At 50.3% G+C, this 25,103-nt stretch overlaps 1 protein-coding gene across 1 annotated transcript in view; it reads right to left on the bottom strand.

Annotated features, from left to right (window-relative positions):
• Window positions 1–232: 232 nt before the first annotated feature.
• ROR2 (receptor tyrosine kinase like orphan receptor 2) overlaps window positions 233–25,103 on the bottom strand; it is a 226,051-nt gene continuing 201,180 nt past the window's right edge. The window contains exons 5-9 of the mRNA XM_003938195.4: window positions 14,936–15,063; window positions 10,766–11,080; window positions 8,554–8,799; window positions 4,118–4,320; window positions 233–2,743 (exon numbers count right to left, since the gene is read on the bottom strand). Of these exons, the coding sequence (XP_003938244.3) occupies window positions 1,298–2,743; window positions 4,118–4,320; window positions 8,554–8,799; window positions 10,766–11,080; window positions 14,936–15,063 (2,338 nt within the window). The 3' untranslated portion in view covers window positions 233–1,297. The remainder of the gene's footprint in view (window positions 2,744–4,117; window positions 4,321–8,553; window positions 8,800–10,765; window positions 11,081–14,935; window positions 15,064–25,103) is intronic.

Here is a 25,103-nt window from a genome sequence, read left to right as displayed (position 1 = left end):
CAAAGACCATCTTCACACCACCTGCAATTAACCAATCCGCCTTTGAGGCCTTCACAGAGAGAAGCCATGGACTTAGTTCCATCATCTATCTGCCAAGGGATATCCCCACTAGCATGGGGCCCCTGGCTCGGGCAGGCCTCCCAGATCCATGGAAAGGGCTCAGCCCAAACCATCACCATCCGGCATCTCTGGCACCCCACATGCCTCCCACTGCCTCGCGTCCTTACACCCTGCAAGAGAGCCAACCAAATGCTTTGTTTCACTTTATTGGATACACCAGGTGTGGGATTTACAAATGTGTGCAGGATACAGACAGCTGCCTGCGGGTCTATGTGTAACAGGGGCTCTAAAATGAACGACCCTCATGTGCACGTGGTACAAAGCCAAGCAAACCACGACCAACTGGATCCCAACGTGGGTAACGTAAACAGTTAAATTACTAAAGTCATTATCTTAAGATCACAATACTTCAATGAAAATGGCATATTAAAAACATATAAATTACATTTAAGGTCTGTACATGATTCTTAAAAAAAAAAAATAACAATACTGTATTCTGTACAATATTGCTTCCTCTGAACATTCCAAACCCAAGAAACACTTTCCCTCGAATTCCCAAAAAGTGGGCAAAATACACATGCAGTATAATTAAAACTGTTTCACCAAATACAAAGCAGATGGATTCTTTAAAGGCACACATTTTGTTATATCTCAGGAACTCTCCTTTCAGGAGCCCTTGTCTTCTGACCCCAACAGGCAGCAGAGGGCAGCCTCGGTTCCAGCAAATCTTTGGCTGCTAAGGAGAGAATATTCTTGGCAGGGAGGAAGCAGAAATGGAGCCCCCGCATCCTCAAACCAACAGACTGGTCGCCGGGAACCTCAAAACCTGACGTGCCTCCTCGCTGTCTTTTTCAGGTCCTTATTCCCAACGTTTTGAAATGTTCACTCCACATACGATACGGCGTGAAGGTGCCACCTATTTTCTTGCAAGGCATATGGTGCTCACTACCAGTCTACCACCAGAATCAATGCAGGCAGCCCTCAGGGTGGCCATGTGTCCTGCTCCCCAGAATGCTGTGCTGCCAGGCCCCCTGCCTAGCTCAGGTGCTCCCAGGCAGGGCAGCTCTCTGTGTCAGAGGACAGAGAGGAGCAGGACTCCGCCTCACCCAGTCTGCAAACCAGCCCGCTGGCCCGTGGGCCCTCCTGACTGCTGGGTATGCTGTCTTCTCAAAGGTGACTGAGGTCCCTGTGGGGTCGCAGCGGGGCTTCTGTCCCAAACTCTGGGCCCAGGCACCGCTCAAGCTTCCAGCTGGACTTGGGCCTCGTCCACCTGCAGAGTGTCACTGTCTCCCAGCAGTTCAGTCTCTGGGACAGAGCCTTCCTCCTCCTCCTCCGCTTCCTGCACGGGGATCTGGGCTCCGTCTTCCGGGGTGTTCTGTGCATCCTCAGTGCCCTCTGACAGCAGAGCTGCCCTGTCGGCCATGGAGGTGTTGGAGGGGGCCGTGGTGACGTAGCCCGTGCTGGTGGAGCCGCTGCCGCTGTGGTGCGAGCTGGGCTTGGGGAGCATCTGAGGAGGCACCTGCTGCGGGGCCATCTGCATTGGGATCTGCACCGGGTAGAAGTTGGGCAGGTAGGCCCCATAGGCTGGCACCGGCTGGTAGCCGTTGACGGGGATGTAGAGCTGTGGCGGGGGCACCATGGGTCTGATCTGGCCCTTCATGGGCATGAACTGGGGCTGCGGGAAGGGTGGGGCCTTCTGCTTGGGTCCCACGTAGCGGGCGTTGCTCACATTGCTCACTGGGCTGGTGCTCAGGGAGCTGGTCTGCGTGGTGTTGCTGGCCCCCGAGGTTTGCGCCGAGCTGTTGTAGTTGGAAAGGTTGCCCCAGGCTCGGAGGCGGCTGTGGATGTCCTTGAAGCGGGGCCGCCGGCTGGGGAACTCATTCCAGCACTCGATCATGAGGGCGTACGCCCAGGCGGGACAGTCGTCCGGGCAGGGCAGCACCTGCCGGTTCCGGATCATCTCCACCACGTCCTGGTTGGAGTACCCGCAGTAGGGCTGGAGGCCGTAGCTGAAGACCTCCCACAGGACCACGCCGTAGGACCAGATATCGGAGTCGATGGAGAACTTGCCGTACGTGATGGCCTCGGGGGCCATCCAGCGGATGGGCAGCAGCGAGTTCCCCAGCAGCTTATAGTAATCGGCGGCATACACCTCTCGGAAGAGGCCCAGGTCTGAGATCTTCACGGTCAGCTTGTCATACACCAGCACGTTGCGGGTGGCCAGGTCCTTGTGAACCACGTGGTGGCTGGACAGGTACTCCATCCCCGCCGCGATCTGCGCCACCAGAAGCACGAAGTCGGGGGGCTCCAGGGCAGACTTGACCGTGCGGTCGTCGTCGGCGCTGCCCACGTCCGAGTGCGGCGAGCGCATGACCAGGAACTCGTGGAGGTCGCCGTGCGAACAGTAGCCGAAGATCATGCTCAGGGGCTGGTCCTTGGTCACCACGCCCAGCAGGCAGACGATGTTGGGGTGTTGCAGCCGCGCTCGCAGCATGGCCTCGTGCCGGAACTCCTCCCGCAGGGGCCCGTCTGCTTTGTCCTTCAGCGTTTTGATGGCCACGGCCTGGGTCTGCTCCCCCGGGGCAGGGCCCAACAGGTGGCCTTTGTAGACTTTCCCGAACCGGTCCTCTCCCAGCTCCTCCATGAACCTCACTGCAGACAGGCTGATCTCTTTGAGTTTGGCCTGTCAAGAAGAAAAGCCCCATGTGAAACGCTGCTGTGGTCGAAGCCCCGGAGGAACGTGGAAGGCAGCTGGGAGGAATGGAGCCCCGTGTGGCCACAGCTGGCAGGGCCTTGCAGAAAACCCCCCGGTTCCGCCCACCCAGCCTTCGCCTGCCCGGCCTCGGCTCCTGGTTAATCTTAAATACAGCTCTGATGCCGAGGTGACTTCGTCTCCACTAGTGCACCTGCGGACACACGTGGACGAACACATACACACACACACATACACACACACCCTCTACAGCCAGGCCCAGGCACCAGCTGTCCTGGGGCTGCCCTGGATGCACCCCATTGGGTCCCCTCTACCCCTCATGTGAGCCGCCACATGATGTGAGATGCGATGTCTTTTTCTCACGGACCCCACGGTGGCTTTCCCAGGTCATTTCTGTCTTGGCAATTTTGTCACTTTCAGAGTCCAGGCCAGTTGTTCTACAGAGGTTCCCTCAGTGGGCCTACAGCATGAGCCTCTTGACTGGCATCTCAGTTAAACATGTTTTTGGAAGGACCCCACAAGTGATAGGCACCCTCAGAACCCTGCATCTCTCTCAGCCTCTACGATGCAGGCTCCTCCTGTGGCTGTCCCTTATCCTTCCCGGAGGCTCCTGGGCCTCCACGCAAGCCCCAGGGGCTCTGTGCCCTCCTCGATGGCCAGCCCCTGCCTACAGCAAACCCTCACCGACTCTGAGGCTGAAGAGCCAAGTACATTAGCTCCCTCCCGGACACCCTGAAGAGCCCTTGCAAAGTCGGCTGGAAATGATGTTCCCTTAGGCTGGCAATGAATGTAAACGCCCTTTCATAACAAAAGCTGGAGAGTCTGCAGCACACGTTCACATCTGTTGAATTTCAGGACCCCCACCCCCAGCTAAGGCTGCTCTGGGATGAGGGTGGCCTTTTAGTGGTAGCCTGTCTGTCTACTCCCACTTAAGGGCTATTCTTCTATCCTTCCCTGTTAAAACAAAGCATACCAACCCAACCCAAAAGTGACAAGAAAAATTGTGGGAGGCATTGGAGCCGTCTTTTTCTTATGTGTCCTCTGGGCAGAGCTGAGGCACCCAGACAGTGAGGATGCTCACTGGGGCCCACAGGAGCAGCACGGTCCAGGCAGAGGGAGCCCCATGGACTCTGGGGCAGTGAATCCCCAACACACCTGCCGTTTATTTTCTCAGGCACACATGTCCTGATCTAGTTTACAGAAAAAAACGGCAAAAGAAAGTGGAGTTTTAAAAGAATTACGTGTTATGTATCAGGTACATTAAGACATTTAATGGCAGGGGAAACAACCCCTGAGGATTAAACCCGGAAGAGCAACCCGGGTGGAATACATAAGCACGGAGACCTGTTTGTGCTGGTTAATGAGGGGCATTTCCATGTCTTGGCTGGGCGAGGCCATCAGCTGTCGCCGCTGCGGCGTGGACGCAGACGCCTTTTGCTTATTCCGGCACATGCAGACCAAGAAGAAAAGGCAAGCGATGACCAGTGGAATCGCGATGCTGGGGACCAAGATGTACAGAATCCCCATCTTGCTGCTGTCTCGGGGACCTGTGAACAACACGGCTTTTGTGATTTTTTCAGAAAACATCCCTTTTCAACGGTAAGTTCTCTACCAACCCATTCTCTACCTCCAGCCACACTCTTTACAGGCGCATGGGTAATCACCTAAGTTACACAACGGGGTGAAAGGGCACCCCACCCCCCAAAAAACACGATGCACCAAAAAACGCACACCGTGCTGCATCCCCGGGAAACACAACCCAAAACTGCCCAACCTGGAACCAAACCAGAATATGCAGCATACAAAGTAAATGAGCTCTAAAGATCTTAATATTCATAGTGACCATATCCACTTTCTGTTCCTGATGTGTGAATATCACTGGAGACAGGCGCTCTGCCCAATTTCGCTTTTATCACAGGTCTCCCCAGCCACTGACAGGTTGATGACATTCACTGGAGACCCTTGTTCAAGGTGAGTGAAACTCAATACCGGGATTAGACATGATCCTTTTCCTCATTCAGCATTTTAATGTTTTCTTCACGTTTTTATTGAATGATGACAGATTCTTTTAGGATAATAATTCAACATGCACTAGATTTAAAGGCGCACCGGCAGTCCATGCACCTGACCCAATACAATACACCATGGGGGTACAGGAATCCTTGGAAAGCAAGGGGTACCTACCAACAGTCAAGGTCTCCAAACTACCTTCCCTGCAGTGTTTTTATCACAGGGAAAAGTAACTCTTTGTCTCCCTCTACAGGATTTATGGAAAGGCACAGGGGGCACACCAGGCAGGCTGAGGTGACTTCAGGCTCTGAGCAAAGCATCCCACAGGGCTGGCTCCTCCCAGCCTGCGTGAACCCCAAGCAATCCACGGGTGAAAGCAATTGAATGTAAGATCAAGTGGCACCGTTTCAGGAGGCTGACCCTAAGCCTGGTGGAAGGTGAGTTCTCTACAGAGTCACTTTCCCACATCCCTGGGAAACCATGGTGTTCTGTTTCCTACTTCACCCTGCGAATAATCGTATCAGGCTTAGAAGGCCCCAAACAGCTTCCCGTCTGGAAGCAAACAAGTGATTTCTGGTCAGTGTGATCGTTAAAAGAGCTAATTCAGTTCTAAGAGCGAACATGCTATTGCCACCTTAGGATAAAAGCACCTTGTCCCAAACCCAGCCTTGCCCCACCCCTGCTCCCCAAAATAAGATGAAAGCAAGTAAAACCACAAACAAAACTTTCTTCTGACCCCACCCAGCAGCTTCCCCTCTGAAAGGGTTCCGAGGCAGGTGTCCCAGAAATCTTAGGGGCACCGGGGATGCCGGTTCATTCTTCCTTACTAGAGTTTGGTTCATTTATTATTAAGGTTAGCAGGAGAGTCCAGGCCTCTCACACCAAGATCAGAGGTGTGAGCTCACACCGACACCGTCACCTGACTTTATTATCTACTTAACACTACCAAACATGACTCATGCTTATTGGGAAACACTGCAGTATTCTAGAAATGTGGCCTTTCAAAAGATAATGTTTCTAAGAGCCCTCTTTCCCTAAGGCTATAAATGGTTGAGTTTCCTGTTCTCCTAATTTTATGTGTATTTTAGGTTGAACCACATGGAACTGATATTCCACTATTCTGACATATAGACACTGTAGTTTCATATGGTTTTCTTAAATGAAATGTTGAATGAACTTCATTTTATATTTTATTTATTTTTGAGATGGAGTTTATTTACTTATTTATAAGAAGTCTTTATTTATTTATTTATTTCTGAGACGGAGTCTCGCTCTGTCTCCTGGGCAGGAGTACAGTGGTGGGATCTTGGTTCACTGCAACCTCGGTCCCCAGGGTTCAAGTGATTCTCCCGCCTCAGCCTCCCAAGTAGCTGGAACTACAGGCACGCGCCACCGTGCCTGGCTGATTTTTGTATATTTAGTAGAGATTAAGTTTCACCATGTTGGCCAGTCTGTTCTCAAACTCTGACCTCAGGTGATTTGCCTGCCTCGGCCTCCCAAAGTGCTGGGATTACAGGTGTGAGCTGCCACACCCAGCCTGAATGAACTTCATTTTAAATAGAATCATGTCATCCATATTTTCTCACTCCTGCCTTTTCAGCAGAATAAAATCTCTTGGATGACAGCTCATGCTGAAGCAGACAGATGTGCGTGTACGCCACAGCTACCTGCCACTCCACGGTAGGGGCATCTCCAACTGTCCCATCCAGACCTGCTGATCAGCAGTCTGGCTTGTGTTTAGCTCTCACAAGTGATTCTGCAATAAATATCCTTTCATTTATGCCCTCGAAGTACAAATCTGCAATACAAGATTCTAAGAATTTGCCAACACGGTGAAACCCCATCTCTACTAAAAATACAAAATTTAGCCAGGTGTGGTGGCGGGCATTTGTAATCCCAGCTACCCGGGAGGCTGAGGCAGGAGAATTGCTTAAACCTGGGAGGCGGAGGCTGCAGTGAGCCGAGATTGCAGCCTTGCACTACAGCCTGGGCAACAGAGCAAGACTCTGTCTCAAAAAATAATAATAATAATAATTGATAGGTCCAAAATCATACTTTTCTTCATGTTTTGATTTACTTTTAATTACAAAAGTAATTCCAACTCATTGCAAAAAAAAAAAAAAAGTCACTTTTGTAGGTCTGGGGAAATCACTGCTGAAAGTTTGATATCCATCTTTCCTAAACCTCATAAAAGTCAGGTGCCTGTGTGTGCTCACACACAACTTCACTCATTTTCTTTTGGCCAGAGACAAAACAATGAACAAAAAACCACCTCTAACACAGCTCTATCCTCCAACCAGCTTTTGTTCCTTACAGGGGACGGGGCCATTCTTCCTTGCAGGAAATTACGGTCTGGAGTGCTCCAGTGTGCCTACAGTACAATTTGAACAACTGATAATTCCATTCTTAAAATTTATTCTCCCATCATGAACACATTCTTGAAGACTTGTGTCTGACCAACTGAGCCAGAGGCAATGCCAGATTTGGAGCTGCTGAATCACACATCAGGAAGGCCATCGGTACCAGTGTTTATTCCCTGCAGTTCGGGGTAGAGACATGCAGGCCTGCCCTGCAGGAGGAGGCCTCCAGGTGCACGAGGAGCCCAGCCTTGCTTCACCGGCTGCTCTCTCTTTATCAGCAGGTGCCCACTCATTCACCAATCACTGCTTCTAGCTCCCAGACCAGCCTCGGCTACCCTGCTGCCTGCAACTGGTGAACCGTGCATGACTAAGACAGAGGTGAGAACTGTCGAAGCTCTCAGCCATCAACTACACGCACTTCCGTATTCGTGCCGTTACAGACACCCTTGCAAGGGAGTAAGGAACGCTTTGCTGCCCAGGCTGTAGTGGAGTGGCACCATCATGGCTCACTGCAGCTGGGAACTACGGAGCTCAAGCAGTCCTCCCACTTCAACCACCCAAGTAGGTGGGACTGCAGGTGCGCGCCACCACGCCTGGGTAATATTTGTATTTTTTGTAGAGACGGGTTTTTGCCGTGTTGCTCAGGCTGGTTTCGAACTCCGGGGCTCAAGAGATCCACCCGTCTTGGCCTCCCTAAGTACTGGGATTACAGGTGGTGAGCCGCTACGTTGTGCGATAATGTTAACAGAGAAACACAATGGGAAAGTGAGTATCCCAGGACCATCCATCCATGGGAAGTGAGCGATGGAGGGTGGTGGGCCAAAGGGCAAACGGGTCACTGCTGGTCAAATCAGGCGTGATCTCCACAATATTCTTCAGACTTTTCTATATTTTAAAATGTCTTATAATATTCAGATGTTACTTTCATAACCACCCACAGCTTGCTTTATTTATTTATCTATTTGTTTTGGAGACAGGGTCTCACTCTGTTGCCCAGGCCACAGCACAGCACTGCAATCTTGGCTCACTGCAATCTCCGCTTCCTGGGTTCAGGTGATTCTCCTGCCTCAGCCTCTTGAGTAGCTGGGATTACAGGCAAGTGCCAACTCACCAGGCTAATTTTTGTATTTTTACTAGAGATGGGGTTTCACCATGTTGGCCAGGCTGATCTTGCACTCCTGACCTCAAATGATCTGCCCGCCTTGGCCTCCCAAATTGCTGGGATTATAGGCATGAGCCGCTGTGCCTGGCCCAATAGCTTTATTTAAAATAATCACTGTGGTGAAACAGAGGGGGTTCTGGTCACCACTATACAGAGGTGCACCCCAACCCAGCTCAGGACAGAACGTTCTCGTCACAAGGTTCACTCAACAGTCAACACATTTAAAAAAAGAGAGAGAGAATACATACTACACGGGGGTACGTCACACAGTTCCATGCGTACGTTTTTATTCTGCGTAAAGCACCAGGGGCCCTCCATCTGGCCGCCGGGGTTCCGGCAGTAGGAGTGCCCGCCTCCGAGCTCGGGGTAGTCTGCGCTGGACAGGCGGTGGCTGTGGGGGTGCTGCAGGGCCCACGGCTGGCACTGATGTCCCGACTTGGTGGTGCTTGCTGTTCCTCTGTAATCCGTGCCTGAGCCGTTATAGCACTGATGGTCTGAACGAGGAGCACATGTTAGAAAAACCTCCAGGGTACAACAAAACCATTCTGCCTACACATGCCCAAACTAGAATTTCCAGAAGATCCAAGGATTTTACCTGACTTACCAGAAAAGAGGCATTAGAAGTAATGGCTTAATGAAGTTCCAAGCCCACAAATTAAATGCACAGCACACGGGGATGTATATGGGGAAGGAAACGCGTCAGAAGTATTCCATCGCCCCGAAACCATCTCTGGGACCCAAGACCTGTAAACCATCACCCCACCAGAATGAGGGTGTCATCCCCAGCCTCAGGATCACTTGCTCTAGGAAGAAAGCCAACTGTGCAGACAAGAAGGGCGAACTCCCAGGCCTGGCCCCTCCACCGCAGGCACCCTTCTCACCTCCATGGAGGAGCCCTGGGGTTGGGGTCTGCCTTTGGTGAACATTTCTGTAGTGTGTACCATGTGTGAGTCACTGCTCTAAACCTTCCTGGCTAGGACCGTGGCTCATGCCTGTCATCTCAGCACTCAGGGCAAGTGAGGCAAGTAGTGGATCACTTGAGGTCAGGAGTTCGAGACCAGCCTGGCCAACATGGTGAAACACCATCTCTACTAAAATACAAAATTAGCCAAGTGTGTGGTGGCGCATGCCTGTAGTCCCAGCTACTCAGGAGGCTGACGCAGGGGAATTGCTTGAACCTGAGAGGTGGAGGTTGCAGTGAGCCAAGATTGTGCCACTCACTGCACTCCAGCCTGGGTGACAGAGTGAAATTCCGTCTGAAAAAAAATAAAACCAACAAAAAAAAACCACCTTCCTAAATATTGCCCCATTTGACCTTCATTCCAGCCCCATGGATGTGTACTGGTGTCATCCCCACGGAATATGAGGATATGAGAGCTTAGCAACTTGCCCAGAGTCACAGTGAGGGTTTAAATGCAGGCAATGGGCCCAGGGACCAGGCTCTGGCTGTCCTGGTAAGAAGTTCTGCCCATTCCTGGATTAACCAATCATGCTAAATACAGCCCTGGGGCCATGGCGGGAGGTGGCCCGTTCCCAGGATCTCACCCTTCAGGGAGGCAGCAGCCCTAATGGATGCAGTGATGTGAGCCAACGGTTTTCCTCAGGGACATCAGCAGAGCTCTCTGTCCTGTGTCTGCCACCCTGACTGGCTGTAGCCACCCTACTGGGGCTCACAACTTGGCGTCTACTAAGCCTCCAAAGGGCAGGGGCTGCTCTGCTGCCAACAAGAGGGGCAGTGGGGAGCATGTTCTTCCATCCCGTGTAGACCCCAAACAGGTCACACCCAGGCCTCGGGCTCAGATGAGCCCCTCCACCTGCTTGAGCCTGGGATTTCCCTTCTCTGAAATGGGAGTGATCTCACTATCTAGGGAAATGGCTGTTGGGAACGTGAGAGGAGTCAGGGTCAGCACGAACTGGGGCGCCAGGGGAAAATGCAGACTCTCAACTCCTGCCCCATCCTCCTGAAACCTGTAGGATCAGTCCCCAGAAACCTGTGGGATCCTTAAGCTTGGACGAGTGTGAGGCCCACAGAGAAGCAGCAGGACTGGCCTGGTGGGCACCCGAGAAAAACCTGTGATGATCAGGCATTGCTAGGGACGGAAATACAGGGAAGCACCCTGCACCTTTGCAGGCACCTTTTCACAGGTCCCTGCATCACGGGACCTAAGGGATGAGCATGGCGGAGGGACTTAACCCGAGTCCCACAGCTAGACACAGTGCGAGCCCAAATGCGAGGCTGGGGCTGACTGGCTCCAAATCCCCTGCTCCGAGGTCCCGCCGGCTGCCCTGCTGGAATGGAGGCCTGGGCTGTGGGGCCCTCGACTGCTAATGGGGTTCTGCGGGGCCGGGACCGGGACTGACGGAGCTCCCTGGGCTTTACCAGCTGCCCCCATACACGTTTCAAGGGCCCCTACTCCCTGTCCCCACCACCGGTCCCGCCCCGGGCCCACGGGCACTCACAGCGGCCCAGCCTCTCTGCCGGGATGCCGATGCGCATGCAGTTGGCAGCGTCAGGGCTCTCGGGCATGGGCAGCGCCTCGCACTTGGGCAGCTGCAGCCGCATAAGGATGAGCGGGTTGGAGCGGGCGATGGTGTACTCCTGGCGGCACAAGTCACTCTCCAGCACCTCGCACTCGTCGCGGCACAGCTCGCGCGGCTTGGGCGCCCGGGAGCGCGCGTCACACAGAGGGAACACGAAGTGGCAGAAGGATGGGATGGCGAACTGCGAGCACTGGTCTGACAGGTGCGTGGAGGTGCCGATCATGGTGAAGGCCGCTGCAGAGCCCGCGAGACCGGCGTTAGCGGTGGACCCACCGTGCGCCCCTGACATTCATCCAGTCCCCACCCCCAGCCTGCACCCCAGATTGCCCACGCAGTGCCCACTCAGCCCCCGATGCCCTGCCCCGCCCCCAAATCCCAGCCCCGAGCCCCCACAGCACCCTGGAGAAGCTCCCTGCCAGCAGGTCAGCCTGCCCATCACATGCTCTCATTTGCAGCAGACACGGGAAGTCCCTGGCCCAGGGCCTCACTTAGAAACATCAGAAGCAGAATAAGATAGAAGGAAAACTAGGCCCCCAGCTCACTCCGCTAGGTGCTTCTTCCAGGACAGGAAGGTTCAGACTTCAGATGCAAAAGCAGATCCCAAGGACCCGCTGTGTGTGGACAGCGCAGGCCAAGAGGTACATTCCCGAGGCCCGGGCTTCCCAGTGTCCCAGGTCTGTCTGGGAAGAAGGCTGTTCCGGAGGAGGGCGTCAGCTCAGCTCTGTGAACTGCAGCTGGAGGAGGCAGTTGGTAAAATGCAAAAAGCCAAGAGGGTGGGAGCAGCAAAGCGCGAGGAAGGCCGCGTTACAGCTCTGGAAGGTTCTGTGATAAGGAGGAGCAGAGAAACCCCAAGATTCAGGACCCCCTTTTGTGGGGCGGTTTGTTTTTTAAGGGCAAGGTGTCAGAGGATGCAGTGTGGCGGCGAGTGGGTGGGTGAGTTCCGGAACGAGGCGGGGGCGTTTGGGGGAGCTCTGCTGCACCTGGAGTGCACGGCTGCACGCTGGTAGGGGTGAAAAAGCTGGCCAAGGCAGGACTCCAAGGAATGCATCGGCCTGCACTGGGCTCACTACTCTACTTTCACCTGTGAAAGGCTGGCTTACAGCAATTGAGCCTGGGGACAGCAGAGGCAGACAGGCGCCTCTGCCCCCACATCCAGCTGAGGCTGTGTCCTCCAACGGGGAAGAAAACCCAGAAGCTGGCATTTAGTCCCTGAGCAGCCCTAGCTCCACCCATGAATGCAGTTCAATCCCATCATTATGGATTTGGCGATTATTTGGTGATGATACAGAAGGTTGCCAAGAATGCCGGCCTTGACCTCCGGGTAAGGAAAGAATGTACTTGCTATGCCAGGTTTGGCCAGCAGGTGACACTGCTGCTGCCAATCATTCCTGGGAACCCACCCAGGCCTGGGATGGGCAGCCGTGTGGAAACAGCCTTATGCATGATCACTTTGTGGTATCACTCACGCCTTTCTGGGCCTGTTTCTGTACCTGCAGAGTGATTTGAGAGCCCACACTGGGCAATGAGAGTGAACACAGAGCCCTCGGCGTGAACGGGCCCAGGGGTCTGGTAACAGGCGGTGTCAGTGGGTGGGAGCGGCCACACCGTCCTGACTGCCACCCTTATCACATCACCTCCCATCCTCCGGGTTCCTGTGGCCAATATTTAAATGGAGGAACACAGAGGGTTCGCAGTTACAGTACAGGATGTCTTGGATTTGGAGGAAGAACTGAGGCTTCAACCCAGTTCAATCCCATCATTATGGATTTGGGATATGAAGGGCTGTCAAAAACATAGGCAGACATTGAACTCCAGGCAGGAAAAGATTGTCTAAGAATGCCAAAGCTGTCACTTCTCTTGGGCTAGTCCACTGATACGATGTTTCCGCTGATCTTCATAGGATTTCTCTTCTTCCTTCTGCTCACCCTAAGAATGTACTGCTTCTTTCTGAAAGTGCAATTCCAGGGCACCAAAGAGATGGAACACCTGGTCTCTGTCGACACCCTGAATGTCACACAATGCTTTCCAGCAGAACACTGCACACGATGCACTCGTTACTATGCTTATGTCAAAACCACAAGTCTGCTGAAAGCAACTTCAAATTTATTCTTTTCGAAAAGCCACCAACCTAGAAAATTCTCATTCTAAACTCTTCTCTAAAAGCTGCTATAAAACCAGGCTGCTTGGATGCAAGTTGATTCCTTAAACAACTCCTGAAGAAATAACTGAGGGACAGTCTTGTACCTGGATCGGTGCTTGCCGCTTGGTGGGGTGTCTAATAATTCTGGAGTCTGCGGCTAACATTATAAAACAAGGTAAGAACAGACTAGAGGATGTCAAGAGTGCAGGGATGCTACTAAGGGCTGTGACTTTTTTATTTTTATCTTTATTTTTTGAGACTCAAACTGTCACCTAGGCTGGAGTGCAGTGGCACGATCTCAGCTCACTGCAATCTCCACCTCCCGGGTTCCAGAGATTCTCCTGCCTCAGCCTCCTGAGTAGCTGGGATTACAGACGCCCGCCACCACGACCAGCTAATTTTTTGTATTTTTAGTAGAGACAGGGTTTCACTATGTTGGCCAGGCTGGTTTTGACTCCTGACCTTGTGATTCACCTGCCTTGGCCTCCCAAAGTGCTGGGATTACAGGCTGAGCACCACTGCGCCCAGCCACTTTTTTCTTTTATGAAATAAAACCAAAGAGAAAAATCCAAGGGCACCACTTTTATGGAGGGTGAAAGTTATTCCCTGTAACCAGTGTCAGTTGTGTGTAATACCAGTATGTGTAAACTAAGTCATGGTGTAAAGTAAGTATACTCTATATTTTCCACTTCATGTTTCAGTGAAAACATTTGAGAAGCCCTGCTTTAATGGTAAAGAAAGCTTTTATAGTGAGAGGTACCCATACTTTCAAAACCGCCTCCCGCTGGAGCAGGATGGCGCCTCCAGGTTCCTCTGTATCTCATGATGGCTCTTTCACCTTGCATGGGACCCTGGCCCTGGCCTCATGGGCCAGGTAGTTTCTTGTGACCATGACCTTGGACTCTCTAGTCTGAGAGTGACCTGAACTTGGAAGAACTTGTCAGTGATATTAGGTGAGTTTCTGCCTTAGATCTCATTGTTGCCCCTTACCAGGCCAATGCCCTGCACCTGCTTTGCCCCCACCACACTCTCCTGGGAGCACAGGCATCAGAGATCGCCCACTGATTCTAATCTGCAGCACAGCCTCCCAGCCCGTGGAGACGATCCAGCTAATCCGAGGTGCTGGGGCACCTGCCATCTGCACAGGGTGTTTCTTGCTCTTGTGGGGTCTGAAGAGAAAACATGTATGTGGTGTTTGTGGGGAGAGTAGGTACAGCAGATGGTGGGCTCTGTAGGACTTTCGTCTAATTAATTTTCTTGCTGTCCAAGGCCTTTCCCCCAAGAAGGACCCCAGACCCCATCAATGTGTTTGAGTTGTGTGTTGGGAGCTGGGACAGCCCATCAGAGAAGTTAAGTCCTAAAGAGAGCAAAGATGGGCAGCTCTAGTTCCTAAATGACCTACACTTTCTCAAACCCTGAACCACTGAACAAAGACCTGGCTTTGTTCTCTGGAAACCCAGGACTGACAAAGTATGTGTTCACTGCAGCATTCCTACCACCGATGCCCCGACTCTTTCCCCCACACAGCTGCAATCAGGCCTGGGTGCCTTTGGACCAAAAGTGGCTCAGAGAGGAGAGAAGAGTCAGGAAGTGCAGAATGAGAAGTCAAGCAGAGGGAGTGTGGGGGCACTGAGGCTGCCTGTGCCAGTTGGCAGGCCAGGGGCAGGAGGCCCTGGCGCTGCAGTGAGGACAGTGCTTTAGATCCACATAGTTTGGCTGAGTTAAATCCCATACTTGCTAATTTAAACACACAGGCCAGGAACATGTTTAGGGCAGATCATGTTAGCAATTGCAACTACTTCTAAAAAAGAACTCTGGTTTTCTACCACAAAGGAGATGGAAGAGGGACTGTCCACGCCATTAAATGATGAAACACGGTGGTTGCCATCTGTGTGACAGGTGGCTGTGGGCACGCTTATCACCCTGTAAGAAAGGTCTGCAACTCCTACCTGTGATTCGGTTTTCAATCTCCCCCTGCATCTGCAGCGAGTCCACATAAATGGTCCGGTTGCCAATGAAGCGCGCACAGGCAATTCCCCGGTAAGGCTGGCAGAACCCGTCCTCATGGTAATCATCCCTGGTAAAAACACACCAAGTCTGTCAGAGCTCTGGGAGGTGCCAGATATCACCAGTGACTTCTTTTACAATCCAGCATCTTGCGAGCCAACAATTTTGTTACTTGGTATTTATACAAATAAGTGAAAAACATAAGTCCATACAAAAACCTGTACATAAATGTTATGGCAGCTGTATTCATAATGCCAAAACTTGGAAGCAACCAAGATATGTTTCCGAAGGTGAATGAATAAACAAACCATGGTACATCCAGACATTGGAGTATTATTTAGTGCTAAAAAAAAAAATGAGCTATCAAGCCACAAAAAGAGAGGAAACTTAAATGCATATTACTAGGTGAAATGAGCCAATCTGAAAAGGCTACATACTGTATGATTCCAACCACGTGACATTCTAGACAAGGCAAAACCATGGAGACAGCAAAACTACAGAGACTGATTACGGAGAAAAATGAGTGGATGCCAGGGGTTATGAGGGATGGATTTCAAGAGGTGTGCTGGGGTTTTAGGGCAGTGGAACTATTCTGTATGATGCCGTAATGGTCAGTACATGTTGCTATACATTGGGCAAAACCCATAGAAGGTAAAACACAAAGAACAAGCCCTAATGTAAACTACTGATTTTAGATAATAATGATGTATTAATACTGGTTCAATGGCAATAAATGTATCACTCTAATGCAAGATGTTAAAATCAGGTAAACTGTGAGGAAGGCAGGAAGACTCCAGATTTTCTGTCCAATTTTTCTGGAATCCTAAAACTGTCCTAAAAAATGCCTGTTAATTTTTTTTTTTTAATTCGGCATCTTTAAGGGAGTATGGAAAAAGAAGAGGAGGCCTGATGAAGGGTGAGGATGGCTTGTGAGGTGAAGGGTACGCAGGGATGGGTACGTGTTTGTGTATACATGCACACACCCAGGACATCAGGCACGTGTTTCACCTTACCCTTGAACTATTTTTTTTTTTTTTTTGTACTTTAGGTTCTGGGGTATGTGTGCAGATCATGCAGGGTTGTTGCATAGGTACATACATGGCAAGGTGGTTTGCTGCCTCCATCTCCATCACCTACATCTGGCATTTCTCCCCATGTTATCCCTCCCCAATCTCCCCACCCTCTGCTGTCCCTCCTCTAGTCCCCTCTCAACAGACCCCAGTGTGTGATGCTCCCTTCCCTGTGTCCGTGTGTTCTCATTGTTCAACACCCGCCTATGAGTGAGAACATGCGGTGTTTGATTTTCTGTTCTTGTGTCAGTTTGCTGAGAATGATGGTTTCCAGATTCATCCATGTCCCTACAAAGGACACGAACTCATCGTTTTTTATGGCTGCATAGTATTCCAAGGTGTATATGTGCCACATTTTCCTTGTCCAGTCTATCCTTGAACTATGTAATACAGCGCAGACATTACGGCAATGCCCCTGCAAACTTCCCTTATTTGCAAACAAGGCTTTTATGATAATGATCACAATGCAGTGGTAGACAGCACAAAGCTTTGAAAAAGAGAAAAGCAATACACGAATGTATTCTCTCCTACAGGCGTCCCCGAACTATGGCCCGTGGGCCGCATGCAGCCCTCTGAGGCCATTTATCCGGCCCCCCGCCGCACTTCAGGAAGGGGCACCTCTTTCATTGGTGGTCAGTGAGAGGAGCACAGTATGTGATGGCCCTTCAACGGTCTGAGGGACAGTGAACTGGCCCCCTGTGTAAAGAGTATGGGGACGCCTGCTCTACTATTGTTTAAAGGTGATGGAAGGGGCTCCAGGAATTCCAGCCCTCAAAGAACTCACAGAATGACATACCTGCATGCCTGCTATACACAGAAGTATGACCTGGCCACCGATGCACAGACATCACAGACCACACGTCACAGGCACAGGCCATCAGAAAGGGGAGAGACACAGGCAGGCTGTTCTCCCTCCTGCTCTCCCGGTCCCCACAGGGACAGCCTGCATGCATGGGAAGGGGACGCAATCCTTTCCCAGGTCTCCAGGTTGGAGTTTGTGCTAAATTATTTTCAGCAGAACCTGTTGGTCTGGCTTCAGACAATGAAAGCCATCATGATAAGTATCCTGGAGGATTTTAAAGTGGTGCTCAGGACCCTCCAATGGTCCAGTGACATCAATCAGCCACAGCAGACACACCTGGGGACTGCCACTGCTAGCAGAAGAAGGGGCCAAAGATGCCAGGCCAAGCCTCGCATGAGTACCTCAGGCCTGTAGTTCAGTAGCTTGTTTTCCAGCAAATCCGGAGGCTACCCCATCAGCCTGAGAGCAGCTGGCTTTCCACCCTACAACCATTTAGAGTAGACCATCCCCGAATGAAATCTGAATTCTGTTCAATTTAAGGTCAGGTGCAGTGGCTCATGCCTGTAATCCCAGGACTTTGGGAGGCCAATGCTGGTGAATCACTTGAGCCTAGGAGTTCAAGACCACCCTGGGCAACATGGTGAAACCCATCTCTACAAAAAATACAAAAATTAGCTGGGCGTCGTGGCCCGTGCCTGTAGTCTCAGCTACTCAGGAGGCTGAAGGGGGAGGATCACTTTAGCTGGAAGGCAGAGGCTGCAGTGAGCTGTGATCAAACTACTAGACTCCAGCCTGGGTGACAGAGGAAGACCCTGAGAATGAAAGAAAGGAAAGAGAGAAAGAGATGATAGAGAGAGAGAGGGAGAGAGAGAGAGAGAGAGAGAATGAACCAAATGGATTTAAAATCCTTATCTAAACTCTTTGCTAAGGCAGAGGCTGAACACTTGCAATAGTGGAGATCTTTTCAAGCTTCTGCAGAAAACCCTTTCTCAAAGAATAGAACCTGGAACCACTAATAATTCAAAGATTTTTGTGTTAACTCCAGCTCACCAGCCAGTGTTTCCTTGGGTTAAGGGTTCCTTAAAGGTAGTTTAAATAAGGCAACACATGGGTTAATGCGAACCTGCCTGCCCCGCGTTCCCCTTTTCGAGCTGGAGTTAACTGCTGACTAGACACTGGCATTAGACAGTATCAACATAAATGGAAGACACCTCGGCTTGGGTATGTGCTGGGCATGTCCCTGTCTGGAGGCGGCTCAGGGTGCTTGTCCACTCTGCCAGAAAACTCGTGAAGACATGCCTGATCAAATTAATGTCAGCTATGCCGAAGCTATGAGATTCGGCTCTGTCCCTTGGGGTGACCCCCCAAGGCGGAGTGTGAGCAATTTCTTTTCTACCTTGCAAGAGCCAAGGAAGAGAAGGTTGCTCCCCCTGATGCAGGCTTCTCCCTGGCTACTGGTCAGGTGACCACAGGACCAAGAGAGCAAGGGGGTGTAAGCAAGATGGCAAGAGTGTGCTGAGGGGGGCTGCGGCCATCACACTCCGCCCACAGCTCCCTCACCAAAGCAGGCTTTCAATCTGAACAATGTCCAAAAAGCCAGACAGAAGTCCTTGGAAAACGCCATCCTTGCTTTTGAACTGTTTGAGAAAACAAGTGGGAGCTGCTTTCTATTTTCAAACAATTATATTTTATCTTTATCTGGCACATTTTGGGACCTTGGAAGAGGAACAGAGCTGGAGAAAGTCTGTTAAGTGGAACCCTGGGAAAGCCAGGAAAGGGCTGAGACAGAATCTGGCAGCTATAAAATTCCTTCAGCAACGTCAGTGCAGTCGACACGCTCACACTGGCGGAGCATCCACATTTCAGAAATGCAGTGTGGAAACTCCTGCCCCTCGTGCTGCCAGGCACTGCTCCAAGGCCTCATGAGACATGGAGGAAGAAGAAACTTCTACACCAAGAAGTGACTCAAGGATGAGAGAGGGCGCTAAATAATGACAACCCTGGGGAGAGGAGGTAGGAGATGGGGGGACCCAGAGGCAGCGGCCAGCAGATTGTGACGGGAGGTGCTCCTCCGCCAAGGCTGGGAAGATGGAGGGGTGGATCCACAGCCTTCCCCTAGATGATACATGCTGAGAACAAAATTGCAGGGGTATTAACAATGAAAGAGCTTTAAAGGAAACTAAGGCTTTTTGAGGTTGAAAAGGAATCCAAGTCAAAATTCAAATTAGCTACATATCAACATTTTTCCCCAAACAACTGTTTTGTTACAAAGTGGTAACCTATTCTCATCACCTTTTATCTGACTACGAGAGAGGCTGACTGTCACAAACGGGCTGCGTGCCTGGGTGAAGCAGAGGAAGCTCAGTCTGTGACTCACCAGGAAACAGAGCGAGTCAGCCACATTCACAAAGCGAAAACTCCCTAAGCATTAGGTGGTCTGACAGTCACCTGATGTGTGGCTGTTATCAAAACTCAACACTCTTCACTCTGACTGCAAAACCTAGAGAACAAACCATGGTGTCCTTTAGACAACAAAATTACCAGACGTGCAAAGAAACAGGAAAATACAACCTATGTTCAAGAGACGCAAACCTAAAGAGAACCCAGATGTTAAAAATCAGCACAGCAGGGTGCATTAGGCTGTTTTCACACTGCTGATAAAGACAGACATGAGACTGGGAAGGAAAAGAGGTTTAATTGAACTTAGCAGCTCCACACGGCTGGGGAGGCCTCAGAATCACGGTGGGAGGCAAGAGGCACTTCTTACATGGCAGCAGCAAGAGGAAAATGAGGAAGACGCAAAAGCAGAAACCCTGATAAGCCCATCAGATCCCGTGAGACTTATTCACTATCATGAGACTAGTACAGGAAAGACTGACTCAATTACCTCCCCCTGGGTCCCTCCTGCCACACGTGGGAAACGTTCTGGGCAATACAATTCCAGTTGAGATTCTGGTGTGGACACAGCCAAACCGTATCACAGGGCTTTAAAGTAATAAATGTGGGAAACACAGAACAGAAGAAGGTGTAGTGAAGATGTGAGGTATTTCAGGAAGGATGGAAACTGTAAAAGAAGAACTGAATGGGAAGCCTAGAACTGAAACATCGGAGTCTACAACAAAAGATTCATTGGATGGCACAGTCATGCACCACGCAACGATGTTTTTGGTTCACAACAGACCACGTACACGATGGCGGCCCCCTAAGATTATAATGGAGCTGAAAAATTCCCATCGCCTAGTGATGTCGGAGCTGTCGTAACACTGTAGTGCAATTACTCAATTTGTTGTTGTTGTTGTTGAGATGGAGTCTCGCTCTGTCACCCAGGCTGGGAGTGCAGGGGCGTGATCTGGGCTCACTGCAACCTCTGCCTCCTGGGTTCAAGCAATCCTTCTGCCTTGGCGTCCTGAGTAGCTGGGATTACAGACAGGTGCCACCACACCTGGCTAATTTTTGTATTTTTAGCAGAGACGGGATTTCACCACCCACATTGGCCAGGCTGGTCTCCTGACCTCAAGTGATCCACCTGCCTTGACCTCCCAAAGTGTAGGGATTACAGGCTTGAGCCACCACGCCCAGCCAAACTCGATTTTTAATAAACTCACGGTAGCCCAAATGTACAGTGTTTACACAGTCTACAGCAGCGTGCAGTCATGCCCCAGGCCTTCACTTTCACTCCCCAGTCACTCACTGACTCACCCACAGCAACTTCCAGTCCTACAAGCTCCATTGGTGGTAAGTGCCCTACACAGGTGTGCCATTTCTTAATTTGTATACCATATTTTTACTGTACCTTTGCTGTGTTTAGATACATAAACACTACCATTATGTTACAGTTGTCTACGATATTCAGTATACTCATATGCTGTACGAGTTTGTCTCCTAGGAGCAACAGGCTGTACCATATAGCCTAGGTGTGCAGTAGGCAAAACCATCTGGGTTTATGTAAGTGCACACTATGATGTCCCTACAATGAGAAAATCACTAATGCATTTCTCATAACCTATCTCCATTGTTATATGATGCATGACTGTATTCACAGATTAGATACAGCAGAAGAAAAAAACCTATGGACTTTTAAGACAGATGAATCGGAGATTTCCAAACTGAAGTAAAGAGACAAAAAGATTTATGACAATGATACAAATATCTAACGGCAACATCAGAAATATATGATAAAGGCCAGGTGTGGTGGCTCACATCCATAATCACACTCTTGTGATGTCCTTAACATATTTTTCTTTTTTTTTCTTTTTTTTTTTTTTCCTGAGATACAGAGTCTTGCCCAGGCTGGAGTGCAGTGGCACAATCTTGGCTCACTGCAACCTCTACCTCTATCATAGTTTCAAGTGATTGTCCTGCCTCAGCCTTCCGAGTAACTGGGATTACAGGCATGCATCACCATGCCCGGCTCATTTTCTATTTTTAGTAGAGATGAGGTTTCACCATGCTGGCCTGGCTGGTCTTGAACTCCTGACCTCAAGTGATCCACCTGCCTTGTCCTCTCAAAGTGCTGGGATTACAGGCGTGAGCCACCATGCCCAGCCGAAATTTGTTAACGGAATGATCTCCTTGAGAAATAGATGCTGTATGTTTATTACTCTGTGCTTCCAAAATGAAATACTCTGAATATCTGACTATACTGATAACATATTAGATGTGGCAAAACGTCCACTTGATTCACCTGAACACGCCCAACACCAGTGTTTGACGTTATAAAAACCCGAGTCAGCAGAACCTTGGAAATACTGGCTTTTGAAACCACGGCCACCTCTAAAGCCAGGATCACATTAAGGCGGCCAGAGGCAGAGAAGACAACAGCCCTGAGGGTGCCAGTTCCTCAGAAGTAAATGCTATTCTCTCCCACGCTGTTCAGATGGCTGGTCCCTCCCAGGTAAGGCAAACACGTTCCCCCTTGGAAAGTTGCTATTTCCTTGGAAAACCCTTAAGTCAGTTGGTAAGAGGCTCTCGCCGTGCATAATACAGCGTCAGAGCTAGCCCCAGGAATCCATGGGCTCAAGTGGAAACAAAATGACTTAAAGCATTACACGTGCGACCGCACATCCAAGTGCACATTTTCATTACTGCTGAAATACAAATATCCTGCGTTGCCATATGGTCTAATTTATTATTTATTATTTATATTTTTTCGAGATGGAGTTTCACTTGTTACCCAGTTTGGAGTGCAATGGCGCGCTCTTGGCTCACTGCAACTTCCACCTCCTGGCTTCAAGCAATTCTCCTGCCTCAGTCTCCCAAGCAGCAGAGATTATAGGTGCCTGCCACCTCACTCAGTTAATTTTTGTGTTTTTGGTAGAGATGGGATTTCACCATGTTGGCCAGGCTGGTCTTTAACTCCCGACCTCAGGTGATCCGCCTGCCTTGGCCTCCCAAAGTGCTAGGATTACAGGCATGAGCCACCTCGCCCGGCCTAGAGCCTGCATTTAGATGTGTGTATATATTCCCTAATTACCTTACTGATGATTATCTATCTAGTCACCTACTGCTTGTATCACATAACCTTAAAATGAATTCAGTTTCTAGCTTATATTCTGGTTCTATACTACAGCATTTAAGGAAAGCTGTTATTTTCTAGAAAACAGACCCACCCCTCCCTCCCCCCCTCCCTATCTTCCTTCCTTCCTTCCTTCCTGGAAAGTTGTATTTTCCAGAAAATAGAACTTCCTTCCTTCCACCCGGAGCCATTGCCTTCTCTGCCTCTGGTTGCCTTATGGCATCCTGGCCTTAGAGGTGGCTGTGGCAAAAGCCACTATTTCCGAAGTTCTGCTGACTCGGATTTTTATGACATCAAACACTGGTGTTGGGCATGTTCAGGTGAATCAAGCGGACGTTTTCGCCACATCTTCCTTACCATCCATCCTCACTGGAGGAAGAATCCTTTCTCCCTTCCTTCCTTCCTTCCTTCCTTCCTTCCTTCCTTCCTTCCTCCCTTTCTTCCTTCCTCCCTCCCTCCTTTTCTCCCTCCCTCCATCCCTTCCTCCCTCTCTTCCTTTATTTTTTTTCATGGAGTCTCACTGTCACCCACGCTAGCATGCAATGGTGTGACCTCAGCTCACTGAAACTTCCATCTCCCAAGTTGAAGCCATTCTCTGCATCAGCCTCCCTAGTAGCTAGGATTACAGGCATATGGCACCACACCCGGCTAATTTTTGTATTTTCAGTAGAGAGGGGGTTTCACCACGTTGGCCAGGCTGGTCTCCATCTTTTGACCTCAAGTGATCTGCCTGCCTTGGCTTCCCGAAGTACTGGGATTACAGGAGTGAACCACCGTGCCTGGCCTGGTTTGGTTTCTGCTGAAGTCATTTGTAATTATCGGCTTCTTATTTGGCACCTTGCTGTTTTCCTGTAATTAGGATAAACTCTGAACTAGACTTATGAAAATTCCCACAAAATAGCAATGGAGGGAGTTTGGGCTGGCAGCTGGCTGAATTCATGTAGACGCACTCAGTGAGAGTTGCCTTCAAATCATCCACTTGGAGAGGCTCATTATGTGGGTGAACATGTGGGGCTGAAACTGGGGAGAATAGTCAGACTTGGAAATGAGGAGTCCCGGGTCACAAGCATCTGGATGGAGAATGGGTGAAGCCTTGGAATTAACTGATGCTTGTTACCATAAGAAAGTAAGAGGGCCATGGCCCCAGGAAGATGACTTCCCAGAGGCCAATAATTAATGTAACTTTTAATTATTCAAAAGAACAACACACTTTCCTTGAGCTGTGTGTGTGTGTGTGTGTGTGTCTGTGTGTGTCTGTGTGTGTGTGTGTCTGTGTGTGTCTGTGTCTGTGTGTGTGTCTGTGTGTGTGTGTCTGTGTGTGTCTGTGTCTGTGTGTGTGTGTCTGTGTGTCTGTGTCTGTGTGTGTGTCTGTGTGTGTGTGTCTGTGTGTGTGTGTCTGTGTGTGTCTGTGTCTGTGTGTGTGTCTGTGTGTGTGTCTGTGTCTGTGTCTGTGTGTGTGTCTGTGTCTGTGTGTGTGTGTCTGTGTGTGTCTGTGTCTGTGTCTGTGTGTGTGTGTGTGTGCGTGTGTGTAGCACAATATGCATGCACATACCTGCGGGACATGGGGTGGGTCCAGGACAGCAACACAGGCCAGCCAAGGGCTCTGGTGCTCTGGCTTCAAAAAGGGGGCACCCTCTACCCCACTACCTCCTTCCCCCTAGAACCAGGACCTGTGTATGGGCCTAAAACTCATCAAAATGTGTCACTTTTCAACAGAGCAGGAAAAACAAACCCACATATGAATATCAGACAGGCAGCCTAGCATGAATCCCCAAGTATGACCAACACCTCTGCTGAGTCAGCTTGGATAGAACCCTGGCCTTGGAAGTCCATCTGTGGAGCTTTGTTCTCCACATACACGCCCTCCTCTTAACAGGGATAGAAGGGAAAGCAATGTCTTATGGCAGAAAATCCCTTAACCTTCGAGGATATCCACCATCACCTCCCTCAACTTGCACAAACTTTAGTCCCACACACCCACGCATGTGGACGGGCCAGATCAGCACCCAAGGAAGAGCCATGAGTAGAAGGCATGAGTTAGCAAGCATCAGAGTCCATGGCTAAGACTCAATGGCAATATGTCCTGCTGTCATGCTGCACACAGGGCTAGGCCAAGGAGACACTACTGTTCGATGTTCAACTCTCCCATTTATACAGACAGGGCACACCTCTTGACCAACAATGAAAGAACGTGAACTGTTGTGCATTTTCTATGGAAGGGGCCCAAAAGAGGTGTCACTGATAGGATAAACTGGTCATCGAGTAAAAGAATCAGAGACCCTGTGGATTATTGTTTTAAGCTCACTGGTTCTCTCTTTCTGCCTTCGTTTGGTTAAGGTCCAGGGATACCACAAGCACATCATTACGGCGGTGCAGGGGAAGACTCAGGCTACTGAAACACAGTCACAGTCACTGGGGAAAAGAAACTCATGGCCGCAGAAAGATGATGGCCAGGGCTGTTACCACACACTATAAGGTCAAAGAATGTCCTTGGCTGGGCGCAGTGGCTCATGACTGTAATCCCAGCACTTTGGGAGGCCAAGGCGGGCAGATCATGAGGTCAGCGGTTCGAGACCACCCTGGCCAATATGGTGAAACCCTGTCCCTATTGCTGGGTGTAGTGGCAGGTGCCTGTAATACAAGCTACTTGGGAGGCTGAGGCAGGAAAATCGCTTGAACCCAGGAGGTGGAGGTTGTAGTGAGCCAAGATCGTGCCACTAAAC

Source organism: Saimiri boliviensis, chromosome 2 (assembly GCF_048565385.1).
Source record: "Saimiri boliviensis isolate mSaiBol1 chromosome 2, mSaiBol1.pri, whole genome shotgun sequence".
Classification (NCBI taxonomy): Eukaryota; Metazoa; Chordata; class Mammalia; order Primates; family Cebidae; genus Saimiri; species Saimiri boliviensis.
The sequence above is the reverse complement of the archived record's forward strand: the minus strand, read 5'-3'. Positions and strand labels throughout refer to the sequence as shown.